The following is a 21,454-nucleotide window of genomic DNA, read 5'->3' as shown; positions in this document are numbered from 1 at the left end:
ATGTGCTTCCCCCTTGTAGTTGAGATGTATCCTACCAAAATCAAGGTTGTTGCACTGACTGACATTTGGAGTTGGATAAAGGTTGTTATTTCCAAAAATGATTTTTAGTCTCAGGTCACTGTTTTAGGCTAATTTCTGCCACTTATGTGCTTTCTGTATGGGAAAGCTTGACCTAACCTGAGCTTACTCAAGCTCCAATGGAACAACTTCTTGGCCCTGCATACAGAAACCCGAACAGCCTGTGTTTAGGATCCGTGTCTGCTTTGACTTGTCTGCATGAGCAAGAAGGAGACAGGCTTAAACCCTTACAAAACAGCCCCGTGAGAATGCAGCAGGACTGGGTTGTTGTTGTGCTTGTTGTTCTGAGGGCACCCCAGCACCTCTTTGTCGCAAGGACAAAGCAGCCTCTGAGCTCCAGCTTTGGCGAAGGAGGGGAAGGAGGAGGAGGAGGAGGAAAAGGGATGACCCTCATCACCACTCCCCCGAGGCTGAGTGGAACAGAGGAGGAGCTTGGGGACAGAGCCAAGTTCCACATTCACAAGCCAGAAACTGCAGGGAGAGAGGAGCAGGGAGACAGAAAAAGAGAGTGAGGGGACAGCAGGAAGCAAGGAAAAGAGGACAGCTGCCCGAGGAGGGAAGCAGGAGAACAGAGAAAGAGGCAGAAGGGAGAGGCAGAAACAGTCTTGGGTCAAAAGAGGAAGACCGAGGAGCAGACAGGCTACAAAATGACATTGCTCCTGTGGCTGTCATCTTACTGGAGCAACATCTCTGTGCTGGGAATTTTCCTTACCATCTTTACCTTGCTTCTTGATTTCATGAAGCGCAGAAAGAAGTGGAGGCATTACCCGCCAGGCCCGATGTCGCTGCCATTCATCGGGACCATGCTGTACATCGACTTCCACAACCCGCACCTCTCCTTCAACAAGGTGAGTGCCAGCCCTCTGGGGCAACCTGCGGGCTGGGGACGTGGTCATGGGAATGGCAGGCTTCTCCGTGAGTTACGCCAGCATGCCTACGGGCGCGGGGCTGCTCAGGTTAAAGAGATCAGCTCGCAGGATTTGCCCCAGCAGCAGTGCCCAAAATGTCTGTAGCATTCCCATTCAAAGTCAGGGCTTATTCTTTCTCGAGGGAAAGGCACAGCACAGCTTGCAGCAGATTAGTTTGCAAACTCTAAAGGCCTTTTTTTTCTTTAGGACAACACTGCTCAGCTGTCTGTCCAAAATCCACCAAATGGAGAAAATAAATACAGCGTTTGTATTGTTTGCCTTCATATAGTCCAAAAGATTACCATTTTCAAATCGCATCAAATCAGGGTCATGCTGACTGCAGTCTTGACCGGTAATCACTTTTAATGATGTATTTCTAGTGCCAGTGAAGTACTAATTCCGTTTCCAATCCCACTGCAAATACACTCAGAGTATTTCAGTTCCTTGATTTGCTCAGAGTACGGAAATGAAGAGGGAAAGAGGGAAAGAGGGAAAGAAGGAAGGAAGGAAGGAAGGAAGGAAAGAAAGAAGGAAGGAAGGAAGGAAAGAAAGAAAGAAAGAAAGAAAGAAAGAAAGAGAAAGAAAGAAAGAAAGAAAAAGAAAAAGAAAAAGAAAAAGAAAAAGAAAAAGAAAAAGAAAAAGAAAAAGAAAAAGAAAAAGAAAAAGAAAAAGAAAAAGAAAGAAAAAGAAAAGAAAGAGAAAGAGAAAGAGAAAGAGAAAAAGAAAAAGAAAAAGAAAAAGAAAAAGAAAAAGAAAAAGAAAAAGAAAGAAAAAGAAAAAGAAAAAGAAAAAGAAAAAGAAAAAGAAAAAGAAAAAGAAAAAGAAAGAACAAGAAAAAAAGAAAAAGAAAAAGAAAAAGAAAAAGAAAAAGAAAGAGAAAGAGAAAGAGAAAAAGAAAGAGAAAAAGAAAGAGAAGGGAAAAGAAAACAGAGATAACTAATGTGTTTTTTGTGAGCATCGCTACTATGGCACCTTCCAACAGCACTCTCCTGAGCACTGTGTTCAGTGTTACTGACCAGCAGTGCAGCTTCAGCCTGGCTTCCTGGGAGCCCATGTCCAGTGGAAGGGCTTGTCCTCCTCAAGGAGGCTCAGCTCCATGTCAAGCTATGGGTTGGATGAGCATACAGCTGACAGGTTACCTGTGCAATCATTCTGCTGTCAGCTTCGTGTCTTTTATAGATCACAGCAGATGTAGGGGATGTGCGAATTACCAGTCTTACTAGATGCGTTCGTTGCTCTTGGGGAGAAAGTTGACCTGAAACTCCAGCATGGAGCTGCCTCTTCCAAGCATGCTCCTAGGATCTGGGCTTTGGGTCAATCTTTAGGAACAAATGCATGTAAAGAAACTACATATCACTTTATCATCGATACTTTCTTCTAGCAGAAAGAACTCAAAACTAGTTCAAAACTAGCTCAAAAATTGCCTAGGCTTTCAGAGACAGATAAACAACACAAAGTATTCAAAATCCAAGTATTAGCGGGTTGTTGAGCTTGCACTATCTGAAAATCCCAAAAGAGGTCCTTGACCTTGTGTTGTCAAACAAAATCCAAAATGCTTGCACAATGTTCTTGGCAACAGCTTGAGCTGGATAGTTGTATATTAAATCTTGCCAGTTGCAGTGTGTTGCTCCCTGCTTCAGCTGGTGTTTCACACTGCTTTGAGATGTTTCACTGCAAACACAACAAAGGTCAGCTGAAGGTCTCCTAATAAAAGCAGTTCAACCCCCTAAATAGTAAAGGCCCTAAGGAAGGCTACAGGGATATTTCAGACATTACTTGCCAGCACTATTGGGTGTGAGGTCACTTTCAGGGCCAATTTTTTTATCTTGCCAGTTTCAGAAGAAGTTCGGAAACATCTTCAGCCTCCAGAACTGCTGGACCAACCTGGTAGTGCTGAATGGGTACAAAACTGTGAAGGAAGCCCTGGTTCACAAATCAGATGACTTTGCTGACCGGCCGTACTTCCCAATGTATGAACATGTGGGCTACAGAGATAAATCTGAAGGTACGTCCCCTGGAAATGGGCATTTCCTGCAGGCACTGGCACAAGTTCTCATTGAACTCCCCCTCCACTTTTACTGGGCATGTAGCTGTATTAGAAGGTGCAGTAATAAGTTTTTAGAATGGCTGTGTGAATAAGCTGTACAAGATCAGACCCTTTCATCTATCCCTACAGACCCGTACCTCCAAACTCACATTTGCTCTTCTCTAGTAAACTTTGCATGATGTTATGTGTCAGAGCTCCTGACATTTCTTGTTCATCCATAATTCCAGGGATTGTTGTAGCAAGATATGGGCACGTCTGGAGGGAGATAAGGAAATTCACACTCTCTACCTTGAGGGACTTTGGAATGGGAAAGAAATCCTTGGAGGAGCGAGTGACTGAGGAAGCAGGATTCCTGTGCTCTGCAATCAAAGCAGAAGAAGGTATGTCACATCCAGAAGGATGGGCAAACTGCTCTTAAAAACAAAACAAAGCAAACAAAAAAACGGGAAAATGCAATAGAACAATGCAGAGAGAGAAGTACTAACACAGCCACTCCCACATGCATGCAGTGTTTCAAGTCCATCGGCATAATTATTACTGATCCTGCTCTGCCTTGAAGCCACTTCTACCTGACACATTGGGGCTACTGTAAAGCTAATCAATCTGAAATAGGACATGAATAGAAATAAGCAGAGGTAAAATATAATTATTCCCACGGCTTGGTCACTGTTACCTTTATGAAGTTTGGTGGAACACAGCGATATTATCACACATGACAAAAGTGAAGTTTTCACAGCTCATCACCTGTCATCTAGACGCAAACAGAAGTCTTATCTGGCATGTGACAGAACAACCCTGCAAATCAGCTTTTCTTTGGGAGCTTTCTCCCTTAAATAATGACCAGCTGAACCACAGCAGGAGATGAGAAGATCTTCTCTTCCTACTATGATGTATTTGTACTTTGAGTGTTTTTTGTTTTGTTTTGTTTTGTTTTTCTCTTGAAAACATCAAGGAGGTATTTGTGTATTCTTGTAGCCGAACTCTGAGGTTCAATAGGTTGACGTTGCTTAGCCTCTTTGCTTGGTCTCCCTTTCTGTTTTTAGGTCGTCCTTTCGATTTACGTTTTCTCGTAAACAATGCAGTCTGCAACATGATCTGCACCATCATCTATGGAGAGCGTTTTGACTACGGTGATGAGGTGTTCAGGAAAATGGTAGCTTTGTTTGAAAACTCCCTGAGTGAAGAAGCTGGATTCCTGACTCAGGTAACATAGAAGTGTGATATGTTCTGTAAGAGGCTGCCCTCTGTCGCTTGAGAGCACTGTGTTTTCATTATTTTTCTTTTTGCATCACGTAATATCTTGTCTCTTTCTCTGTGGTTCTGGCCTACCAGCTTCTTAACGTGATGCCCATTTTGTTGCGCATCCCTGGACTGCCGCAGAAAGTCTTTCGAGGGCAAAAGGCATACATGGACTTCATAGACGTTCTCATACAAAAGCACATGGAGACCTGGAACCCTGAATACACCCGTGATTTCACTGATGCATTTTTAAAGGAAATGTCAAAGGTAGGGAGAGACCAGCAGAACCGTAGAGCCCAGGAGCAATTCCTCTACTTCTTTGAGCTTGTTGATGAAAGCTGACTTTTGTCATAAAGCTCTCTAAAGACCATTACTGCTTAATTTTCTACTTCTTCATTCTACTTCATATCTTGAGCATTAATTTCTTCATGCTGTGCCCTCCTTGATTGTCCTCAGAAATCATATAATCTGCTGATGTTCCTGTCCCCACCTTCCACTCTCATTTTTCCCTCAGTGTCTGGCAGCTCCCTTCTTTCCAGCCTACACCATTTTGAAGACATTTAAAAGTCAATAATTGAGAATTCATGAATAAGTCTAAGTTTGCACCAGCGGACAAGCCAGACATGCAAGATGTTTGTCAGTGCCTTAACGACTGATGTCAGAGCAGAGCAACGTGACCTAACGTGCTCTGCACTGAGCATTCTACTGGGGGAGACTGAGCCTGGCCTTCTTCCCTCTTGTCACATCCCTCTCCTGCTTACTGAGGTCCCCTGAGAAGCCAGTCTGATAAATCCCTCCACTGGGCTAACTTCAGTCAGGCCAGTCCCATAGCTCCCTCACCAGAGTTCCTTTATTTGAATAACAGTTGAGACTTAAATGCCTCATTAATTGCTATCCATGTTAAGACAGCATCAAAATATACAGAATAACTCAGCAGAAGCTAGTCCCTAGGAGAGAAAAGTATAAAAAGGATTAGAAAAGACAAGCAGATGAACTCATGCAGAGAGCTTGTCATATCTCATATGCTAGCAAATTTGAGCTCAATTAGTATTTGGATGAGAGACCAGTTTTGCTGAAATTGGTGTTGCAGACTTAATAGGCAGCAACGATGCCCTGATTTTTTCCCCCCTGATCGTAAGAAAACACCAGGGCAGAAGCAGTGAGACTCTGTAATGCGTAGCTACAGATAGCCCCCTCAAAATACTGTTAATTTGCATTTGCCGCATCAGTGCAGCCTCCTCGCTGCTGCGTGGGCTTTATGATCTGATCAAGCCTGACTAACAGTGTTCCACCTCCTCTGGGGGAGGACGTTACAGTAAGTGGCAGTGGCCTGCTGAGCTGGGAGCGCAAGGTGTTTACTTCTGTTCTGAAGGCAGGAGTAATGTTCATCTCGCAGGCTGTGGGAGGTTACCGATGACCTTCAAATACACTGGTAACAGCGGTATTGGAGCACATCAGTCATACACAGACTATTGCCTCTGTTGTGCTTTTCTCTGCCAATGAAATTCTTGGTCAGCAAAAGCGGATCTAGTGCTTCTTAGCGGTGCTCTGAAGGAAGGTCTTCTCACCCAGCGACTGTCTTTGCTCCTATCACACACTTGTTTGCTTTCCGCAGGGTAAGGAGGCTGAAGAGAATGGTTTCAATTACAATAACCTTCGTCTGGTGACCGCAGACTTGTTTGCAGCTGGTTCTGACACCACCTCCACCACCCTCCGGTGGGCATTTCTGTACATGCTTTTGCACCCAGAAACACAGAGTAAGTGAGAGGACAGGCAGAGGTGCAGTATGTTCCCTTCAACCCTCATTTCTCTGTAAGGACACTCAACATCTCCTATCCATGGTTTGGGGCTTTTGCAAGGAGAAACAGCTTTGGTGATTGTTGGTCTAGAAGAAACCAGGAGAAACACTTCCCCTGATACAGCTGCTCTAGCAGGCCCAGTGGTGGCGGTGGGGAAGCCCTAATGAAAAGACTGGAGATGGAAGGGCAAGTTCACTCTCCTTCACATTGAAGGCTACCTGGGGACTTCCAGTGGTCACGGAACCCTCCCTCCTATACTCGGAATAAACACTAATCTGTTTTAATTCTCAAATGCTGCCTGCACAAGTACACTTCCAGCCACATTGAGGAGGGATAAGATAGCATGTCGAGTGCCAAGACCTTTATTAAAGACACTGTGCACAAATAACAGTTACAGTTTTTTGTTTTGTTTTGTTTGTTTATTTTTCTTTATTATTTTTTTTCTAAACAACTGCAAAAAGGCATTTCCCTTTAGTTTCTGTTCCTTTCTATAATTGCTTGTCCTGCTCTTGCACAGTGCCTACTGAGATCATACTGCTAGCTTTCCTCCAGCTTGTACCAGCCCCTTCTGTTTAGCTAAGGGAGCTCTAAGTCCTTGGCCGTGCTGCTTTCAGGTAAAATCCACAAAGAGATTGATATGGTGATTGGAAGAGAGAGGTCACCCACCATGATGGACCAAGTGAACATGCCCTACACCAATGCCGTGATCCATGAGGCACAGCGCTGTGGGGACATCACTCCTGTTGGGCTACCTCACATGACATACCGGGACACCGAGCTTCAAGGTTACTTCATTCCCAAGGTGAGACGGGCCCATGGCCATGGCCCATTCCCATGGCCAGACGGGCCATGCAGCATCCTTGTCCTGTGCAGATGCCAGGCGTAGGGTGTGGGTGACCCCACACAACCTTGCAGATTTGTATTTCCAGCCCCAAATCACGGTCACTGCCAAGCACTGAAGCAGGGAACTTTGAAATGTTAAGACCAGACAGATGGACACGTTTGTGCTCTAGGTTTACACTAGTTATGTGGGAACCCAACTGTAGTGGCAGCTCAGTGCAAAGGTTTGCTTTCCTCTTGATGAGCTGTGACATTCACTGCCTGTGTTGGAAGAAGCAACTAGGACAGCCTGACAGGCTCTTTGGAGGCACATGAGACCAGCTTGCCGCCTTTCCTGAGAAGGCAGTAGTTAAATCTCTGAAGTTATTCAGTTGCCACTGGCATTCGGTCCATTGACACTGTGACAGGAATCAAAAGCACTCTGTCCTGGCAGTGCTGGTAGCAATACAAGCCTGGGATGTTTTTTTTCAGCCTTGCAGTAACTCCACTAAGCTTAAAACATTGACACAGGAAACAAGAAAGCTTTGCCATTTTCCATGTGTGAAAGTTGGGCTTTGAAGTCTGTCAGTTAGCTTTTTCTGTCCAGCTACAAAGTAAGTCCAGAAGGATCTGTGAAGCAGAAGCTGTTTCCACTATGTAACCATGAAATTAACATTTGCATGCAATGGCCTTTGTAAGGATATAAGTTGCAAAAGTTCAAATGCTTCACGTGCATAGGGCAGGCAGCATGTTATTGGAAAAGTGCACTGCTTTACCTCCGTTATAGCTAAGATACAGAAGAGGAGCTCAGTGCCATATTTTGAAGCATCTAGTGATGGTTGCTATTAGATGGGAGAGACTGTCTAAAGAGGGGCCAGCGCTGATCCATCTCGCCAAGATAAGTCTGCTGTTCTCACGTAAATTGTTTCCTCTTGTGGAGGAGTGCAGGGGACAACAGTCATCACCAACTTGTCTTCCGTGCTGAAGGATGAGTCAGTCTGGAAGAAGCCAAATGAGTTTTACCCCGAACACTTCCTGGACGTGAACGGGCAGTTTGTGAAGCCGGAGGCCTTCATGCCTTTCTCAGCAGGTAAATCTAAGGGGAGGATCTAGCTGCAAGCCAGGTGCACAGCAGGAGCGGTGATCTGCCTCCTGGGAAGTGAAAGTCCAGGGGTAGCCTCTTTCCCCATCTTTGCATTTGAGCAGGGGGTAAGAAGGTGACCTGCAGGGGGCTCTTCCAACCTAAATTATTCTATGACGCTGTGCACACCAGACAGGGTGTCCCCATCTAATTAGCTGTGAGTGCCTGTGCCCTTCTGACATGGTTAACCAGACACTCTCACCTTCTTCTTTCTGTCCTTCCTGAGCAAAGCAGCTTCTGATCTTCCATTTTGCTCCATCCCGTGTCTGCACACAGAGGTCGCTCATCCCACAGTGATTCCAGCATGGTTTAACATCCTCTTTCACGGATGCTTCCTTCCTGCAGGTCGACGTGTCTGCCTGGGAGCACAGCTGGCCAGGATGGAGCTCTTCATCTTCTTCACCACTCTCCTGCAGAAATTCACCTTCATGCTCCCCGAGGATCAGCCCAGGCCACGGAAGGATGGCCACTTTGCCCTCATAAACTCCCCATACCCATTCAAGCTGCGAGCTATCCCAAGATAAGTGCACACCGTTCCCCTTTCACTCAGAGACCACTGCAAACACTGTCAGAAATGTTGCAGGTCTAGGCAGGATGATGCCAAGTTCCACTTAAGACCACCTAAATCTGTGCAGATGTCCCTAGCAGTGTAAAGAAGGCTGTAGCCCAATAATATAGCTTAGCTTAATTCCAGTCTTGGATCCTGAATCACACAGCCATAGCATGTTACAGGTGATGGTCATATTTGCGAGTACATGTATAACCAATAAACCAGTTCTGCTGTACTTTGGGCTCTCATTGCAGAAACAGTTTACTGAGCACATGGTTACTGAGAGGGTATTAGCCCTGGCTTATTGTGTACTGAAATACGAAGGTATCTGGGGTGAAAGATAACCTTGGGGTCCTGCCAATTTTAGGAGGAAAAACAAACAAACAAACAAACCTCGGAACAATTTGTAAAGAGCTCCTGACCACCTCCCTTCCCTGCTAGCCCCACTGCTCCTCAGCCACTGTCTGCCTCCCTGCTGTGCCTCTGCCTGCCTCTCTCCGGGTGCCCAGGGCAGCTCAGCTCTGGCTTGGTTCCTGCAAAAACCATCCACAGCCGATCAGCTGCTTTGGCGTGCGCTAGTGGTGGGCAGGGCAAGAGCTACAGCTCTGACCGGGCAACGTTGCCCTGAGGGACTACACAGAGCAGTGCCCCTGAAAAAGCACAACCATTCTATAAACATGTAATCCCTTCATTACTTCATGTTTATTGCATACTGCTGTTTATTCCACACATACTGCATTGCCTTCATTTACAGCCCCAAAGAAAGTAAATTTTAATCCAGAGAAATGCCTGACAACCCTTATGTTATGCTACGCCTTAAACAGGAGGCAATACCAAAAAGGAGTACATAAATAATCAGTATGATGTCTCAGCCACAGAAGCAGGTAATTTCTGAAATGCAGAAATTCCGACATATCTATTTCAAGAGGAACTGTGGTGCTTAGGTTTACCATCTCCTATCTAAATAGCCCCTCGAAACAGCTTTTCTTCAGCGTTACATAAAGTCAGTTCTCGGGCAGGTTTGGCACGAAGCCATGGAGTTACATTGCTTGAAAGTTAGATGTAGATTTCAGAGCTGGCTTTCTTTTTCTTCCTGCAATATTTCTGACCAATTGTTTCGCAAGGTTTGCAAAACGATTAAGGTTTGATGTTCAGACTCATCCTTAAAAATATTAAGGTTTGATGTTCAGACTGGTAGTAACCAATATAAAGGAGCCTCTGTGCATAATCACAACTAAAAAAAAAACAACTCAGAAACAGCGTATGTGTGTGCACGCATTTATTTTTCTGACGGTAATTTCTGGAAGCGGTGAAGGCTGCTTACTTACACGAACGTTTGTCGATACCACCGTTAAGATTTTAACTTCTTTGTCGATACCACCGTTAAGATTTTAACTTCAGCGGGACCTGCACGTCAGTGTTTTCCATTTAAAGATCCCGTAAGGGAATAAAAGCGACCCGAAACGCCTCCCTCAGCCCGCAGCAGCCCGCACGCCCTCCCCGCCGTCACGGCCGGGCCCGCCCTCAGGGGCCGCCCTCCCTCAGGGGCCGCCCTCGAGCTCCGCCCCGGCCGCCATTACGCGCGGCCCGCCCCGCTGTCCCTCCCCCCCGCGTCTGCCGTCCAATCAGGGGGCGGAGCGGCAGCGCGGCCGGCCAATGGAGAGGCGGGTGCGCTCCGAGCCGTGCCGGTGGCGGCGGTGACAAGATGGCGGTGGCGGGCCGCGGGGCCGCGGCCGTGAAGCCCATCTTCAGCCGGGACCTGGGCGAGGCGAAGCGGCGCGTGCGGGAGCTGTACCGGGCCTGGTACCGCGAGGTGCCCAACACGGGTGAGGGGGCGCCGCCGGCACCGCAGGAGGCAGCTCCGGGTCAAGGTCGTGCCGGGCGGCCCGGGCCCGCAGCGGGCGGTGTGGGGGGAGCGGCGCGGGCGGTGTCCGTGAGCGTGTTGTGTCCCCCCAGTGCACCTGTACCAGCTGGACATCACGGTGAAGCAGGCGCGGGATAAGGTGCGGGAGCTGTTCGTGAAGAACGCCCACGTTACGGACCCGCGGGTGATAGACATGCTGGTGATTAAGGTACGGGCGGGGCGCCTCGGCCCCCGAGGCTGCAGGGAGCGGGTGGCGAGCGGCGTGGAAAAGAAGGGCAGTTCTATCTTGGCTCGCTTTAACGAGGCGTTACCCTTTGCAATCCGGATTGGTTTATCCGTTACAGCAAACCTGTTGGTAAGGGATGAAGCTCCGTCAGTATGCAGGGCGGTAGTATTGTTATGTTCATAAGTCAGCATTGCTAGAATATGTATGTGTTTCTGCCCCTCAGTGTAGGGACTTTTCCAATTTGCAGGTGTTTAAAAGGGGAAGTGTATGGTAAGCAAAACAGTGGTGTAAACACTCCTGTATTTCCTTTTAGAAAGTGGCAATCAAACAAAGGGAAACTAGCTAGCAGCATCTTTTTATCATTTAAAAATGACAGTTCTGGTCCCTACAGTACTTCGTTAGATTGGGATGTATTTTCCTTAACTGATTCTGAAACAAACACTGGAGTGGCCGTACTTTGTGGGAGGCTGACTTTGGGTCTGTGTAGGTGGCAATACATCCTGATTTGGTAACATATCTAGCTGTGTCTTATCCCTGAGGTGTGTCTGGTTCAAAGGACTAATCAACATGCCAAGAGTAGGGTAAGGATTCAAAAGAAGCCTGAGCAAGGGTAACTAACCTTTGCAGTTTTAAAGCGTTAGAAACCTTCCAGCCAAGAGCTGCCATGCTCACCTGTTGTATTTCTTGCATTTCAAGGCAGCTAGGTTGTCTTTAAATAAAGGAAAAAATCTGCAAACATAGTCCAAAGTAATACAGTGGGTGAAGCTTCCAGGCAGTCTCATTATTATAATATTATTATAATAATTCTCATTATTATATATCTTTTGTCTATGCACAGGGAAAAATGGATCTTCAAGAAACCATTCACGTATGGAAGCAGAAGACTCACATCATGAGGTATTTCCATGAGACGGAAACGCCACAGCCTAAAGACTTTCTGTCCAAATTTTATGCAGGCCACAATCCATGAGACAGACTGACTCTGTCTTCCTGTCCTGTATTACAAATAAAGTTCTGTATAACAGAAAACATCTGTAGAGACAGATTGTATAGCAGCCTAGATGCCTAATGACTAAATCTGAACCCAGCGTGTGCGCAAGTCATTAATGATCTCTATGAAGAGCTGTGATTACCTAGTTTTTGCCAGTGTGTATTTTCGGTGGGTGGAGTTTGTCTCATCATTTGCCCTGGAGTGTCTGCTGAATAACCACAGCACAACTGGGTTGTGGAGCTGTCTGCTCAGCCTGCAGCCCTGCACGTGGGTGGGAGCTCCTTGGAAAAAAGAGCAGGCAAGAGTGGGCCTTCAGAAAAGCTGTTGTAGTCGCAGAGGTTTTGTGCTTGAGGCCCATGTGTATTTCACAATTTCATGCCGTGACTTTGTTGACCTTGTTTTTTACTTTGACACTATTCTCTGTGTATGTCGTAGCAGAGAATGGCTTAAAATCCAATAGGCCAATAAAGCCCTTTGTACAATGAAGAGATCAGTAGAGTCCATTTCCCTGCTGTAAAATTAAGTTACCTGGAAAAAATGTTTTTTTGTACTGCTGTCTGGAACAGGGAAGCTCCATGAAAGCATGTGATGCCTAGCAGGAGGTAGTGTCCCACCATCACCTCGATAACTGAGTCAGGAATTACTAGTTTGCCACTGAGAAGAGGAAGGAAAATTTGTTCTTTTGCCAGTCAGAATGCATTTTCAGCAGCTAAATCAGTGCTGGAGTTTTCCCATGTGTGATCAGCACTGCATCCTTGTAGAACTCTCAAACTTCCATCCTCGCCTAAATACTGGTGCCTTCATCCCCACGTGAGAACTGTTAAGCAGTGAGGTGTTTCTTAGGGCTGGACTGAAAAAATGCAGCCAGGAGGGAGCCAGAAGAGACAGTAGGATAACGCAGTGAAAAGGCGTTTGGCTCCCAAGGGAGATGAACTGAGGCTGGCGGAAGGGGGGCAGCTCAGATACCGGGTAACTCAAGCCCCTGCCAGCTGCCTTCAGCCACAGCTGGTGGGGTTACAGACTGTGGGCTCCCCTTTCTGTCAGCATCTAAGCTAGAGAGCTAAAGATCAAACAAAGAGTACTAGCAAATAATGAGTGCACAAATGTGGCTGCTTAAACTAAGTACTGTGCTAATGTAACATTAGAAGAAACTTGGCCTTTTAACTTGAATACTGAAGGGACAAGTGGGCAGTCAAGAGAGGAGGCCAGATATAGCGGCCAGAAACCGCGAGAAAGCATCGTCCCAATAATATGTCCGGCTTTAATAAAATAATCATTTGACTTTGACCTTTCAAGGTCAAGTTGGTATGCAACTGGTCTGATGTGACTGAAGATAGCAGCAGCAGAGAAGACCTTGTAAATCTATTATGTGATGATTTAATTGCAAAAGCAAATACTTCTAAGAAAAGAGGGGGGACACTGAAGTTTACACGTAGTTAAGAAAATAAACATACCAGGACTCACACAGGAATAATGAACTATCTACACATTACAAGTACTTGGAGCCAGAGCATTCAGAGTTTCACTGTCCACACATGAAATGCTATGAAAAGCATCACCGTAGTTTGCTACTCATGATCTCAACTTTGTACGTTACCAAACCTACGTAACATTTACTGTGCACTGGTAATACTGTATTTAATCCTCAGCCAGGTGAAATTAATGCTACAGTCTCTATCAGGCATACCTGCGCAGTGCTAGGTTTCAAGTCAACGTTATTTGAACTGCGGTGCCACTGTCAATATGAACTCCATTCTTTTAATGGGGCTGTGTTGTGGGGCTCTTGCTTCTTTTAGGATCCTATTATGTTCCATTGATTAGGACTGAATTACAGAAAAGACTCCTAAAAGGAAAAAAAATATGAGAAGAACCTTGTCACTAGAACAGACTTTGGAAGGTAGAAAGGTTAAGACAGAAATACTACGTCATAGGCAATAATCTACAAAAAAAACACAGAAACAAAGTCATGCATCTCAATCTCTTGTTCTTTAATTATTTCCTATATTGCTAATAAAAGGAATCCCAAGCAGTCCTTTATGAGGTGAGTGTGTGTGTGCAAGGATGCAGAACCCATCAAATGCTTCCTTCATTCCTGATCTACAGATTTCTCTTACACCGACACGTGCAGGACATTGACTGGCAAAGGGGATACAGTACCCCCTGTCCCCTTGAGGAAAGACAAAATGCAGGTGACAAATGTTGGAAGCATTTCTTTCACAGTGGCTTCCTCCCTTCTGTTCTTCCGTTATGGTTCTGCAGATAGAATAAAAACACGTTACTTTTCAGATATATTGTACCAAGCTCCAGTCCATACAACCCCAGACCACGCGAGGTGGGGGGCCTACAAAAAGTGGCTTTCTAACAGGCCACTGCGATCTTCACAACCTTTTAACTCTTTGATTTTAGCTGCACAGTGCACACACAGCTATAAAACAACGCTGATGAAGTCTATAAAGAAATACACACAAACTAAAATCTTTACACAAGGCCAAGCCAAATGGGATAATATCAAACAGAAGAAAGTGTGGCGTGCTGTAGATAAAGGTGAATTATTCCACTCTTCCTTCGTCTGAATGGTCAAACTACTCCAGAGATCAGCACCCACATGACAGTTTGATCTAATGAGTTCTGGAATTCTCAAGTTTTTTTCACTTCTCTATCAGAATTTCATACAATACGTGATTCTTATTTAAAAGTCACGGGTTAGCAGACTTCCAAGCAGGTGACCATTAACAGCACTTCAGCAGCAATGTCCCTCTTTTATGCCCGCAGTGTAGACCACATAATCCCTCACTGACTAGTTTACTTCTGATTCAAACGTCAAGATCTAAAGCACCATCAGTTTATCTCCAAAGAATGTGTGTTGTGGGGATTTCTCATTCAGATACCAATCTGGCCTGCCCCAGTATCAAAGAACGGAGAAGTTCAGAGCCAGAGGCAATACAGCTGCACGAGTCCCTGCTTTCAACCACAGCTGCATCTTTCAGAACTGCTTCAGAAACACGCATTTCCTCGTCCGAGCCTCTCCCTGCACCGAGCCAAGCAGGAAGCACAACTAATTAGACCGCCGGTGCCAATAATGACATACCCTTTAATCATCGTCGTCGTCGTCCTCCGGCACAAAGATATCGTGCTCCTCGAGCAGCGCCGCGAAGTTCTTGCTGATCTGCGTGCCGACGTAGAGGAAGGGGATCACGACGCTGAATACCCGGAGGAGGCCGAAGGGGGTCTGCGAGGGTTCAACCGAGACAGGAACCGAGACAGGACCGCCGTTACCGGCCCGCTCCGCGGCCGCCGCCGCCCCCCGTGCCGCCCCCCCCCCCCGCCGCCTCACCTTAACGGGCTTGGGCAAGATGGCGCCGCTGCGGGTGACGGTGGCGCCGCGGGACGGCACCAGCAGCCCGGCCCAGCCCGCCCGCCCCGAGCGGGCCGCGGCCGCCGCCAGGAGCCGCCCGCCCGCCGCCGCCATCGTCCCTCCTGCCCCGCTCCGGGCTGCGCCCACGGCCCGCGGCTCTCGCGAGGCTGCGGGGCCGCCGGGGAGCGGCGCATGCGGGAGGGCGGCGGCCCGGCCCCGCTCCCCGCCCCGGGGCCCGTCCCACAGCGGCCGGGACGAGGGCGGGCCCGGCCCCGGTGAGGCCCGGCCCCGTCAGGGGTTCGCGGCTGAGGCGGCGCCAGGCGGCTTACAAACAAACGCGAAGTGGTTTATTCAGCTGGCCGGCGTAAAATACAAGTGGTTACAGTGTTGAAATGCATAATACACACAAGTTCTGCATGTAAAAATAAAAAAAAAATAAAAATAAAAAAGGCGCATGCAAACTCGCCTCCGAAAAAGAACACGTTATATACTCGGAATATAAGCACTTCAAAAGACAGGAGTGTTTCCACAAATTGCTTGTAGTGTCGTTACTTGTGCAGGTCCTGAAGTACGCTGGGTGCAAAGTTGCCACTGAAACTGGAGCTTCGCGCAGATCCCAGCATGTTTCAGTGGGGTTTATTTCTCAAGTTTCTCCGTGAAGGCAGTGAGGGCTGAGCTCAGGGGCTGACCAAGCCCTAAACTATGAATGCGGTAACTTGTAATGGAAAGCATTTGTCCGTTCTTAGTCACGAATGTCCCAAATGGCAAGCGGCGGCCAGTGGTAGACGCTTCAGGTTACTCATCGCTAGGACGTGGATTCAGATCAAGTGGAAAACATCACAACAGACGTTTCATAAAAAGACAAATGTGCGTAAATAAAACAATGTATTACAGGCCTGAATGTGGAATCCCATCCACAGAAAAGTATAAGGATTTCATCAACTGTTTTAACAGGTTTGGGTTCCCTTCCTGGCAAAGCTTACAAAAGCTGTCACAATTTCCCTCACTTCCTTCAGTCTTCAAATTCTTTTAAATTCAAGCATTCAGATACATGCATTTTTCTCTCATCACTTTTGCATTATTATTCCAAGGAAAATTCTTAAATGTTGCCTTCGGTACTTTAAGAAAAGTAGCCATTTAGCTTTAAAACATTCAGTCCCCCTTTGCTAAGGATCCTGTTTTGTGCTGGTCAGACACTTTCTATTTTTAAAAAATAATAAGGAAAGAAGGTGGAAAGTGAAGCAGCCCAGACCTGAAAGACTGGAGAAAAACAGCGCGTGGCAATCAGTCTCATTTTGCTGCAGGGGACAATGCGCTAGCGAGCAGCGAAAACTCGCTCCTTTTCCTGTAATGATCTCTGCCTGCAGATACAGAGCGCGCACGGTCCATTAGCCAGGTAAGTGTGCAATCTCAGGAAGCAGAAATCCCGACCTTCTGCCTGGGGGCTGCTTCAAAGGCACAGCCAGCACAGCTGACCCGCAGATGAGCTGGTTTGATGTCTCAGAGCGCCTAGGTGTTTCCTGCCTAATGAAGCGAGTGGCGGTGGGCAGCCAAAAAATCTGCAGACGCATGCAAATTTGAGGATGGCTCCGATTATGGCTCTTTTTTAGTCATGAAAGGGCAGGCCCTGCTATGTAATGGGCTGGACAGGGATTGAAAGGAAGCCCTGACCATATGCATCAAAAGTCACACAGCACTTTCAAGTCCTAACCAATGCCCATGCATAGACTGTTGGGCCAAGCACAAATATTTTGCAAGATTCTGCCATTTTCTTCTCAGTGCTGTAGAAAACCCCATAAAATTACTTAAAATGCAGTTGGACATAAAGGAGAGCACAGTTCCTCATTTGCGGGATTTAGGATTTAGTTGGAGTATGTACTAATGCAAAGCCAGGTAGCGTGGAAATTGTGTGATTTGAATGGGACATATTAAAGCATTAAATATAAGCTCTTTAGTAGCGTTACCAGCACAATCCTAGCTTATTTAAACAAACTAAGCTTCTTAAAAGTGAAATTGCTCTTAAATGAATGATACTGTTTCAGGTCCAATTCTGACAGGACAGGCTTTGTTAATTTATTTTCTCTTTTAAGTCACTCCTGATTCTTGGGTCTCATGTAGGAACACCCATCACATTTTGATTTATTTTGGAAGTTAAATCTTTACCGTCAAACTTCCTTACGTAAGTCTGAGACATCACGAATATTCTCTCTGTATTGGGGGGGGATAGGAAGAGAGAGAGAGGGGGAAAGAGAGCGCTCACCAAATCTGATCCTGGCCCCAAAATACCCCCGCTCAGAAAGCAGAGGCACCAGGTAATGCCAGCCTCTGATGCTGCTGCCACACACACAGGATTCAGGAGTCACAAACATTCCTGATGGACACAGACCTACTCCTGGCCCTCCTGCTCCTCCTTTCTCCTTACTGTTTTCACTTAATAAGTAAAACAACAACAACAAATTCCTACCAACCTTGAAGTTCTCTACTATGAAGAAATACAGACGTGAACTAGAGGGGGTTGGATTGCACCATTCGTATGTGAAGGTCACACTCCCACTGTCCAAAGCCAGATCTAAGATCTCATTTACGCTAACACCCCGGCACACCATAACTAGGCAGGAGGCAGGAAGCTTGTCATCCAAAACTACCAAAGACACATTTTCAAAGGCACTGAAAGTTAACGTAAGCCATTTGATTTCTGCCTCTGACAATCTCTACTGGCTACTGCAAAGTATTAGGCTGAGTGCATTCAGCTCCAGAAAGGTGAATGGGTACCCACCAGTTGTAACAGACTAACACGCTGTTTTCCTAGCAAGACTGCTGTGGAACAGGGCAATAAAAACAGGTTTAACACTTTCAGAGAACATGGGAAAGGCAAGATAGTTTCATATATTCTTCTCCTTTGAAAAACAGCCCTTGCCAAGAGGACAAGTGAGGAGATTTATAAACACCCTCTCCAGGGTGTCCTAGTCCTTGGACTGCTAGACTCAGCACCATGTACTTGTACTGTCTGCCTTTTGGTTAAGGCTTCTGACCTAGTGGATAATGACATGGGACGTGCTCCTGCGATCAGCCCTGTGAAGCTGACACAAAACTGGAGGGAAGCCCCAGTAGGTCAGGGTCTGGCTTTGGTAGGATATGGCTTTTACACTAGCAAGGCATGTCCAAACGCTGCTGACACACAGGGCCAGGGAGTGACTGGTAACTCACTCCTGCACCTCTGGGCCTCCTGCAGCCAGCCCCTGTCCTTGACCCCACTCCTCCAGAGCCTGCTGATGTCCTTCCTATTCTCCAGCTACATGGCTCTGCCCAGCTCCCCGGAGCACCTGGCAGAGGCACAACATCAAAAAAGGCCTTGCACAAGCGTAGCTCTGGACTCTGTCTCCAGCATCTGACTAGCAAGCAGAGCCCTATATGGCACTTTCTACAGTCGGTGCAGAGGCTGATAAATTCACCCCTGGGGAAGACAAACAGCCTGTAGCATTCCTGTTTTGTAACAGGGAAGACTTGACCCAGAGAAACAAATAGGCTTGACTACCACTAGGTAGTCAGAGCCCAACTCGGACACAATGAGCTCCTGATCCTCTCTGTTGCTTCAGATCAAGCTTCAGATCAAGCTCCATGTTTCCTTCTGCTGTCCCCATAAGCCTCGATGACGAGATTGGGTGCCCCAGGAAGCAGATACAAGCTTGTGAAACACACACCAGAGGGCACCCTGAGGGACATAGAAGGGAGGAGCTGCTGGGGCAGATGAAAACTTAAAAAAACAACAACGATGTTTGTGAATACAGCTCTGCTGTGGCTTGGTACACAGGCCCACTCCCCACCCTGCTGGGGAAGCTGCTCATCAGGGTCAGAGGAAGCTCTGTGACCACTCACAATCCCACCATGGGGTCCCACCTGCCCAGGCCTGACGCTGCCGCACAGCCAGAAGCCCCAGGAAATGCAGCTCGTGCCAGCCGCTCCGCCAGGCCAAAGCGAGCACCCGTCGAGGTGAGCCATGGCTCCTGGGCCAGCCGAAGCCATGGCATCTCAGACGCGTCCTCGTAAGGCCTGCGCGTGACCAAGGAGGCACAAAGCGGCCCATCGGAGGCATTTTGTAAGAGTCCAGTCTTATCTGCAGCCAAAAAGCGAAGGCAGATGGGTTTCAGTGGGCTTCAATACCACAGACAATAATAACTGGTGACCTGTGCAAATCTCCACGCTGAGAAACAAAACCAAAGCAACTGGCGAAGGAGAGGTGGAAAACAAAACGCTGCATCTGCCACACCAGGATGGCAAGGCACTGAGCCCGCCTGTTTCAGTGGAAAGAGCATGAGGCTCGCTGCTACGGAGGAAACGCCAGGCGAGGCCTGGGGAAGACACACATCCCTCCCGGATGGCCAGGCAGCACGCAGGCAGCCACGTGCCACACACCGGTTGCCGGTGAGGGAAGGGGGCAGGCAGCATCCCTTGCTCTGCTCTGCCAGAAACCAGCCGGCACGTTGCATTCCACATTCCCAGGTCACGGGTGTCCCCTCTTCTGCCTCTCCTGCCACTCCCGTCTCAGCGCCGCGATCTCCTGCCCGTACCAGTGGTGCAGCTTGGCGAAGCAGGCCGTCTCCGGCGACACCGGGCTCTCCTGCAAGGAGGGCGAGAGGCCGGCTGCTGGGGACCCCGCGGTGCTGCCGGCAGCCGAGCGCCGGCGCGGAGGCAGAGGCGGGGGCTTCAAGTGCCCCCCGTCGCGGTCAGGGCCGCTGCCCCACGTGGAGTACCCGTTCTCCAGGACGGCAGGCTTCTCCTGGACGGGCAGCAAGGCGGGGTTGGAGAGGTGCCGCTTCCTGCCCGAGGACCTCCGCGGAGACTTGCGACAAGCGGCCAAGCTCGTGCAGGCCTCCTCCAGCTGCTTCTCCAGCTCCCGCACCACCAGCCGCATGTAGTCGAAGCTGGCCCGCGACAGCGCCTTCACCCATGCCTCCATGGCAGCCTGCCCGTCGGCCACCAGCACGTAGGCCTTGGCGCCGGCGTCGTCGAAGCGGATGGCGAAGGCGAACTCCTCGGCGGCCTCGCAGAGCTCCACGGTGCAGCCCTCCAGCACCACCAGCCCCACGGGCTCCCGGCTGTCCCGCTCCTCGAAGTAGAAGAGGAGGTTGCCCTTGAGGACGAACCAGCGGCGCTGGTAGGAGGTGCCGTGGTGGGCATGGTGGTGGTGGCGCTCCACGCGCTTGCGCAGGAAGCCGGCGTGGTCGGTGGGCGAGTCGCAGGTGGCGTAGTGGGCCACGCTCCGCTCGTTCAGCTTCATCGCCCCGCGGCCGCCCCGGAACGGGGGAGCAGAGGGGGAAGAGGCCGGCTCAGCGCGGTGCGGTGGCAGCTAACCCAGCAGGACCGGCAACTGCGGGGACAGTCACCAGAGCCCCACCTGCCTCCTCCAGAGATGTCAGTGCTGCTGCTTTGTTTCTTACTCCGCCACTGACCTACTTTGCAGGTTTTTTATGGAGCAAACTGAAGAAATGTGCCCATGTGAGGCACTCATGTTGCTCTCTCCTCTGTTGTAGGACAGGATAAAGAGGGCGATTTCAGACCCAAGATCTCTGGGACCTCCGTTTGAGCACCCATGTCTATGCTGAGGACGAGGCGGCCCCACCGGCCTTCCCCCAGCGTCGCCATCGCCCAGCCTGCCCCCACTCCGTCCGGTTAAGCCATGCTGGCCGCGTGGGTCAGACTGCAGCTCCTTGTCGTCTTCCTCCGGGCGTTCGCTTCCCCGATGAGCGCCTCTGAAGCTCCACCACGCCGAGCCCCATCCCTGGTCGGAGGAAAGGAGAGGGAGTCACAAACAGCTTTGAGCTGAAACAGCAAGGATCTAAATCGCTCGTACCACAAAAAGTCAGGGCAGTGTGTGAGCAGCGGGTGGGAGGCTCTGAAAGGCAGCAAAACCCAGGACACTTGGATGGGCTTCAGCCAAACGCTGAGCCGCATCCAGCTGAGGAGCTCTCACACCAGCAGACGCTGACGAGGAGGTGTTCTCCGCTGGGACACGAGCACAGCTCAGCCCCACAAGAACGTGTTTTGGTTTTGCTTTTTAGCTCCCGTGGGTTTGCTTTGGTGTTAGTTGAAATAAAAAAAAAAAAAAAAAAGAAAAGAGTTAAGAGCTTTCACGGAAGCACTTTTACGCGGTTTCTGGTGGACGACAACCCCCAGCCCCCCCCCCCAGGGACTCCCTCCCCCTCGGGCAGCGCTGTCCCACCACCGCCCGGCCCCTGCCCCTCCGGCAGCGCCCGCTCCCGGCCCCGCCGCTCCGCCCCGCACGGCCCCGCACGGCCCGGCCCGGCCCGGCTCGGCCCGGCTCACCTCGGGCCCTCCCGGCTCGGCTCCCGGCTCGGCGGCAGGGTGCCGGGGCGGTCCCCCCGCGCTGTGCTCGGGGCGGGGAGAGCCGGGCCGGGCCGAGCCGTGCGGGAGGCGGG

The 21,454-nt window shown here is 49.0% G+C and overlaps 4 protein-coding genes across 5 annotated transcripts; 2 read left to right on the top strand and 2 right to left on the bottom strand.

Moving 5' to 3' along the window:
• The first annotated feature begins 533 nt into the window (after positions 1–533).
• Positions 534–8,815, top strand: LOC118246669 (cytochrome P450 2D20). 2 transcript variants are annotated; one of them, XM_050711695.1, is made up of 9 exons: positions 534–926; positions 2,826–2,991; positions 3,261–3,413; positions 4,077–4,237; positions 4,366–4,539; positions 5,888–6,029; positions 6,686–6,873; positions 7,839–7,980; positions 8,377–8,815. In XM_050711695.1, the coding sequence occupies exons 1-9, from the start codon at positions 726–728 to the stop codon at positions 8,553–8,555; spliced, it is 1,506 nt and encodes a 501-aa protein (XP_050567652.1). In that variant the 5' UTR covers positions 534–725; the 3' UTR covers positions 8,556–8,815. The 2 variants fall into 2 exon arrangements, with proteins under 2 accessions (XP_050567652.1, XP_035399885.1); XM_035543992.2 differs by having other exon boundaries at positions 2,820–2,991.
• Positions 8,816–10,220: 1,405 nt separating this feature from the next.
• NDUFA6 (NADH:ubiquinone oxidoreductase subunit A6) lies at positions 10,221–11,700 on the top strand. Its single transcript, XM_035544258.2, has 3 exons — positions 10,221–10,407; positions 10,538–10,653; positions 11,510–11,700. Exons 1-3 carry the CDS (start codon positions 10,287–10,289, stop codon positions 11,639–11,641), a joined length of 369 nt encoding a protein of 122 aa, XP_035400151.1. The 5' UTR covers positions 10,221–10,286; the 3' UTR covers positions 11,642–11,700.
• A 1,929-nt stretch (positions 11,701–13,629) lies between these two features.
• SMDT1 (single-pass membrane protein with aspartate rich tail 1) lies at positions 13,630–15,182 on the bottom strand. Its single transcript, XM_035544260.2, has 3 exons — positions 14,997–15,182; positions 14,751–14,891; positions 13,630–13,915 (listed from the first exon to the last, which is right to left on the bottom strand). The coding sequence occupies exons 1-2, from the start codon at positions 15,129–15,131 to the stop codon at positions 14,754–14,756; spliced, it is 273 nt and encodes a 90-aa protein (XP_035400153.1). The 5' UTR covers positions 15,132–15,182; the 3' UTR covers positions 13,630–13,915; positions 14,751–14,753.
• Positions 15,183–15,342: 160 nt separating this feature from the next.
• On the bottom strand, positions 15,343–21,451 carry PHETA2 (PH domain containing endocytic trafficking adaptor 2). The gene is made up of 2 exons (XM_035544362.2): positions 21,342–21,451; positions 15,343–20,796 (listed from the first exon to the last, which is right to left on the bottom strand). The coding sequence occupies exon 2, from the start codon at positions 20,293–20,295 to the stop codon at positions 19,519–19,521; it is 777 nt and encodes a 258-aa protein (XP_035400255.1). The 5' UTR covers positions 20,296–20,796; positions 21,342–21,451; the 3' UTR covers positions 15,343–19,518.
• Positions 21,452–21,454: the final 3 nt, after the last annotated feature.

Source organism: Cygnus atratus, chromosome 1 (genome assembly GCF_013377495.2).
Source record: "Cygnus atratus isolate AKBS03 ecotype Queensland, Australia chromosome 1, CAtr_DNAZoo_HiC_assembly, whole genome shotgun sequence".
NCBI classification, from domain to species: domain Eukaryota; kingdom Metazoa; phylum Chordata; class Aves; order Anseriformes; family Anatidae; genus Cygnus; species Cygnus atratus.
The sequence above is the reverse complement of the archived record's forward strand: the minus strand, read 5'-3'. Positions and strand labels throughout refer to the sequence as shown.